The 6,735-nt window shown below is 41.7% G+C and overlaps 1 protein-coding gene across 1 annotated transcript; it reads left to right on the forward strand.

Annotated features, from left to right (window-relative positions):
* The first annotated feature begins 302 nt into the window (after window positions 1-302).
* Window positions 303-3,810, forward strand: ltc4s (leukotriene C4 synthase). Its single transcript, XM_069670344.1, has 5 exons — window positions 303-714; window positions 1,312-1,411; window positions 2,730-2,800; window positions 2,889-2,970; window positions 3,591-3,810. The coding sequence occupies exons 1-5, from the start codon at window positions 657-659 to the stop codon at window positions 3,730-3,732; spliced, it is 453 nt and encodes a 150-aa protein (XP_069526445.1). The 5' UTR covers window positions 303-656; the 3' UTR covers window positions 3,733-3,810.
* Window positions 3,811-6,735: the final 2,925 nt, after the last annotated feature.

Genomic DNA, 6,735 nt, shown 5'->3' on the forward strand with positions numbered 1-6,735 from the left:
TGTGTGCGTCTCTCTCTGTGCTTACGTTAGGAGGACAAATCTGAAAGGACGTGTGAAGCGAAGCACGGGAACACATTCGTTTATTCATGAAGTTTCTGAAAGCTTTGCTTCGTTCTTGTAAAACCCCAGAAAGTTTCACGTCTTCAGCACTTTTAACTCTGAACAGTTTTACGTCTAACTAGTTCTGCATCGTTTCCAAGAAGTGTTTCTTTAACTTAACGCAGTTTAGCACCAAGTCCATAAATGAATGACCCCTTTATGACCCTGCTTACCTGCCTGTCCTCTGTAAGTTAAAGCAGCTTTAAATGGTTTAAATGTTTATCAGTTAAACATTCTGAGGAAGTAGAGGCCGGTGAAATGGAGTTTAGTGAAGAACTAAAAATGAATATATGAAGGGACCTTCAGTCTTTAGAGCAGATAATACAAATATGGATAGTTGACAAAATACAGTAAGAAACAAACCTATGAACTGAAGTGGGGGGGTTTAACCTGGTTAACGGCATTTCACCTGGTTAATTGTGTATTCCTGCCCCGCCCCTTGCAGGTGAGCTCCTCCTCAGTGTTACCTGTCTCTGTGTGTGTTAGCGGTCTGTATTTCAGCCTTCAGGTGTGTCTCGGTCTCACCTGTCCGTCTGACTCATCGTGCGGCTGCAAAGATGTTGGAGCAGGCGGTCGTCCTCGCCGCTGTTACTGTGCTCGGCGTCCTGGAGCAAGGTGAGAGGGGCATGCTGGGAAATATGAGAGGAGGATGAACAGGGTTAATTTGATGAAAACATGAATGAGGTTTGGTTGAATGTAAAACTTCCTGTGACAGAAGAACAGATAAATTCATGATACATTTTTATTTGTGAGAAAGTTATTTTAAGATGTTTAAAGAAGTTAAAACTCTTTTTAATCGATCTGTGAGTTTCCTCTGTTTATTTGACTGGTTTATTTTCTTGTATTGAGCCGGTCTGCTGTCACTGCTTTCACTCCTATTACTGACTCATATTATTACTTTTATGAATGAACTTTGCATTACAACAAACAGAGGATTCTGATCTGTGTGAGTCGCTGCATGAATAAACGTTTGATGTTTGTATTTAATCTGCAGCATCTGAGAGGCAGAAAACATTCAGGTAGTGAGAAATCTGTTTAAAGGTTTGGTCTGATGAAAGTGACATTTCTCTCTATTCTTACAAACCAATCGATCGATTAACAGAGAAAATAATCTGCATACTTTTCACAGATTATACCTGTGTGTGTGTGTGTGTGTGTGTGTGTGTGTGTGCGCGTGTGTGTGTGTGCGCGTGTGCGTGTGCGCGCGCGCAGCCTATTTCTCTCTGCAGGTGATCTACGCCAGGAGGAAGCATTCGGTGTCTCCGCCCTCCACCGTCGGCCCGCCGGAGTTTGAGCGAGTCTTCAGAGCTCAGTGAGTCTGAAGGTTAAAAAGACGTCTGCCCTTCTGATAGGCTAACTCTTATTTTACGATGTCAGGTCGCTTTAATCGAAAGCAGTGCTTCTAAACTGGTCCGTCCTCAGGACGCGTCACCGCCTCCTAGATGACAAATCACAAAATGTTTTAACCACTTAAATCTTTATAATGAAAAATGTTCATCAACATCGACATCACAAAACACAACAGTGTAAGAGGCCACCAAACTGACCAGCAGGTGGCAGTGCACAGCAGGAAAACATCTCTACAGTTCATTCAGTTAGCCGCCTGTCTTCAACAGAAGTCAGCTCACAAAGTGCACCATGAATGCAGCTGCTGTGAGGCTACTTAAAGCGAGAGCGGCGGGAACAGACTTAATATGAAACAGGAGAATCTTCTTCATCCTGGTCACCTCTGTGTCTCAGGTGTGAGTGTTTTGTCGTCATACATTCCGTCCCTAAGAAGATGCAGGAAAGGGTCGATGTCTCGTGCGAGTAAATACAAATACAACTTAATAAAAACTGTGCTAACTCTGTTCAGTCTGAAGAAGAGTTAGAAACACAAATGATTCAGGACATAAAGCAGTTTTCACACACAGCTTTTAAAACTTGAGTTTTTCTGGTGTTTTTATTTGATAAATTTGATGAAATAATAAAACTGATAATAAAAACAGTTTGTAAGATGTTTGCTGCAGGTGGAGATCTGTCAGTCTATCATTTATGTTTCTGCACTTTAAGGACTTCAACTATTAAATTAGACACACATTAAGAAACCGTTTCAGAGGATGTGCAGCAGGGCATGCTGGGAAATGTAAGAGGACTAAAGAGGTTTGACTTGATTAAAAGGGACTGAAGTCTGTTTTTAAACTGTGAACCAAATGGAGCTGATAAACCTTTAAACTAATTTCATTATAAAAAGTTGTGAAAAGAATTTTGACACCAGACTCCATTGACAAAAACAGTGATTCTGTGAGGTAAAATCAGTGATTTTGTGAATGGAGTCTGGTGTGTGTGCAGAGAGCGATGTAACGTCTGTGTGTGGTTAAAACAATCATCTTCCTCTGTAACAGAAAGGTCTATCTCTGTAGGGATCCTTTCTGTCATGTTGTCACACACTTAGAATAACAATCTGAGCCTGTCAGAGCTCGTGCTCCAACAGGAAGTTCCTCCTCAGGGCTGTTTCTGGGGTCAAGTTCTTCTCATTTAATAAGAGATTAAAGTTCCTGAATTCCTGTCAAAGTTTCTCTGATGAAAACGAACAGAAGTAACTAATAATATTTCTTATTTAACCGTCATAATGTTTTCTTTGTGTTCAGAGCGAACTGTTCGGAGTATTTCCCCATCTTCATCACCGTCCTGTGGACGTGCGGACTCTTCTTCAGTCAGGGTGATCACACAGTCTGTCACAGTTTGTCTTGTGTGTGTTTGTTCTGTTTTCAGCTCATGTTAATCTTTATTGTGCGTCTGTGTTTCAGGCTTGTCCTCCGTCTGTGGCCTGATCTATTTATACGGACGCTTCAGATACTTTCATGGATATTCAGAGTCGCCTCAGGGACGGTACGACGCTCCGCCTGTGTTCATGCACACAGAACAACTAACCAACCTTTAAGATCATTTTCAGTTCAGGTGTTTTCTGACAGGTGTTGCATGTTTCAGATAAACCACAAAGACACTTTACTTTGATCCCTGTGTTTCTGTCCTACTCTTTCAGCTGTAGATAAAACTGCCCTGAGTCTCGTCTGCAGCTTTTCTTTCAGCGGTTGAAGAACATTTCTACATTTCTAAAAGTAAAGTTGCTGAATCGATGATAAATCACCGTCTGAATGACTTCAGGAGGTTCAGAGTGTTCACACTCAGAGAAGAAGACCTTGTGGCGTTCCAGGTTTCTGAGACAAGATTGTTGGAAACTTGCCCGGTCCTTCGGCCTGAACACAAAGCCTGAACTTCTGTAGGAATCAGACAAAAAACAGCTGCTAACTTCCTCTTGCTAAGGTCGCTATACAAAGATAAGAAATGTTCCTGCTTCTTCTTTATGACGTCAGACGACCAGAACAGGAACATTTTGGGCCGATGGTCAGAGAGACTCATACCTGTGTGTCGTCGGCTCATTCGTCACACACAGAGTTTAATCAAATATAAAATAACGAGTGGATCATGATGACGTTCTGTCTCTGCAGGTTGGCTCCTCTGTACCTGAGCGGGCAGGTTCTCTGGGTTCTCATCGGGTTCTCGTGTCTCGGCATCTTTCTCACCTTCTGCAGAGTTTACCTGAACCTGGACCTGCTGCATGGGCTCGGCTCTGCCCTCAGTCTGTTCTGAAGGAGACGAGCAGGAAACAGGACTGTGATGCTGATGGATCTCAGGGGTCAAAGGTCGAAGTCAGGAGAAAATGTGACTTTGTTTGTTTAGATTGATCTGCTCGGTGAATGTGTTTACGTCGCTTTGGACAGAAGCGTCTGCTAAATGAAATTGGAACGTTGTATTTGAACATATTTATGAAATGTTTAAGCGTATAACACCTTGATAAGTCACATGACCTCATACTCAGCCCGTCATTGGCTGATATGTTTGTGTTTGTTTGTGACTCATTTCTTTTCTTCATATCGTCTCATTAAATTTCTTATTTCATGTCTGTTTGTTTTATGAGTCTGCTGAAACAGTAAAGTTTACATTTTATATTTGATCATAAAAACTTTAAAAAAAAATTCTCAACAAGGAAACAAAGTTTGTCACAGAAGGAAAAAACAACACGAGAGCACCGAGAAATAAAGTAAAAATAATATGTAAAGAGTGAGTGATGAATATTCAGCAACACTTTCTTATAAAATAGAGATGGTGGCAGATTCACCTGAAAGTCACATGTGACTATGAACAGAAGATCTGTGACTGTAATATATAATAATATAAATATATATATATATATATATATATATATATATATATATATAGTTCAAAGCGATGCAAAAGTAATGCAACGCGTTCCGTTTACATTCTCAGCAGGCCTTTATGTTTTTGTTAAATCAGTTGCATTTAGAGAATTACTTTTTAATAATAGTTCTATTATATATACATACTGTCTATACAGCCACAGCTGCAGCGCTCACCACCAGGGGGCAGCACTTCCTTTAAAATGTGACCAACACTGAAGCTGATCAGTTCATCAAATATTCACTCCTGTGATGATTTCTTCTTTTTTTATTTGTTACATTTAGTTTTGTTGAAAGAATAAAGTTTTAAAAGCAGAGATTGTGTGTGTGCGTTCGTGTGTGTGTGCATGTGCGTGTGTGTGTGTGTGTGTATCCCTCTGAACTGTAATCTCTCACAATGAACCGACGTCTATTTATAGAGACGCTTGACCTCAGTTTATATTAAGACCTGCAGAACACACACACACACACACACACACACACACACACACACACACACAGGTATGTACTGTATGCTCACACACTCTGTACTTTATTACCAAACAGAGACAGAAGAAGAAGTAACCTGACAAAATAAGAACATTAAGTACAAAAGTACGGATACAATTTTTCACCTCCTCCTCCTTTTTCCTCTTCCCCTCCTCCTCATTTCCCTCCCCTTTCTGTTCTTCTTCTCCTCCTCTCCTGACTTTCACTTCTTCTCCTTTTTTCTTCTCCTCCTCCTTTTCCTCCTGCCTTTTCATCTTCTTTTTCTTCTTGTCTTCCTTCTTATTCTACTCTTCATCTTCATCTTCCCCTTCTTCTGCTTCCTCACCCTCTTCACCTCCCCCTCTTCCTCTCCTTCTTCTTCACATCCTCTTTTTTCTCCTCCTTCCTCTTCTCCTTTTTATTCCTATTCACCTCCTCCTCCTCCTTTCCATCCTGCATTTCCTCCTCCTCCTCGCCCTCCTCCTCCTCCTCTTCGACCCCCCCCCCGTTCACCAAACCCACTTTGTTATCTCGCGCTCGTTGCTGCCTGTTCTCTCTCAGCCGTCAGTCATCTTGTTTCTCTGCCAACACAAACACCTGCCGAGTGTCAGACACACAACATGTAACACAACGTGGGGACACAGTTTGTTGACCCTCAGCGGCCTCACACACACACACACACACACACACACGCACGTCGTTCCTTAAAGTATTATAAATCAACAGATCGTGGATTAAAAAGTATTTAAACTACACTTTAAAAATGTCCTCAGCTTTAGTGGAGTAGAAGTAAAAATATTCGAATGAAGTACAAATTTGTAATTAAGTACTGACAGTGTGTGTGTATGTGTGTGTGTGTGTGTGTGTGTGTGTGTGTGTGTGTAATCTCTCTGTTTTATAAACGTGATCGGATTAAAGTGTCGTCACGCTGCGTTCAGGTGGATCACCTTCTCTTTATCAGCCAATCAGCGTTGAGCTCTTAATTGGATCAGGTGTGTGGGGGAGGTGCCGTGTGGCGCTTCAGGTGAGCAGAAGAGTCGATGAAGGTGTCAGATGATCATAAAAATGTATTTGACACAAACAGAAGCAGTGACAGAAAGCATCTCCACTGGCTGAGTGTTTGGAGTGGGCGGGGTCTGACAGTGTGATGTCATAACGGGATGATGTCACATGTTTCAGGTGGACGCCGCAGAAACAGAAAGTGAAGCAGCTGTTGGAAAGTTGGATGAAAGTTATTCTGACGCTGAAAACAACAACTGCTGCGAGTTCAGGCTAAAAATACACACAAATACACATTCCACACATCAACTGACCCCACAGTGTGTGTGTGTGTGTGTGTGTGTGTGTGTGTGTGTAACATGTATATATACACGCCTCTGTGTGTGTGTGTGTGTGTGTAACATACATCAACATGCCTGTGTGTGTTATGAGCAGTGTAAGAGTGAAGCTGCAGCAGCCCTGTTCTTCAGGTCGGGGCGTAGTGGAGCGCTTTAAGAGCTGTGAATTTCATTCATTTTAAGCACAACGGGCTGATGGGAACTGTAGTCTACATAAGAAGACATGTTAATGCGGACATTTTTCTTCCAGTAAGACAAAGTCAAATATGTCACAAGCTGGCGGGGAGGTTACACACATCCTGCTGATTATCTGTGTGTGTGGTTTTTATGTACTTTTTAAAATCTTCTTTTCATCTTCCTCTTTCTGGCTTTAGATGTATTTGCACAGTGAATGCAGTCAAAGTGTCCTCACAAGAACATAAAGATCACAAAGTTAAGTCCTCAGAAGAGCAGTACATCCAGAGTGTGTGTTCAAGTGTGTGTTTCAGTGTTTTACAGCTTTAAGTTTTGCTCGTATAAAAGTCCAAAAAAACAGAAGCAGGAGGAGAAAAACCTGCAGAGCTCAGCAGGCCAATAAATCTGAAACTACA

Source organism: Semicossyphus pulcher, unplaced genomic scaffold (assembly GCF_022749685.1).
Source record: "Semicossyphus pulcher isolate SPU_LCO1_2020_fin unplaced genomic scaffold, fSemPul1.0.p SCAF_2, whole genome shotgun sequence".
Lineage (NCBI taxonomy): Eukaryota > Metazoa > Chordata > Actinopteri > Labriformes > Labridae > Semicossyphus > Semicossyphus pulcher.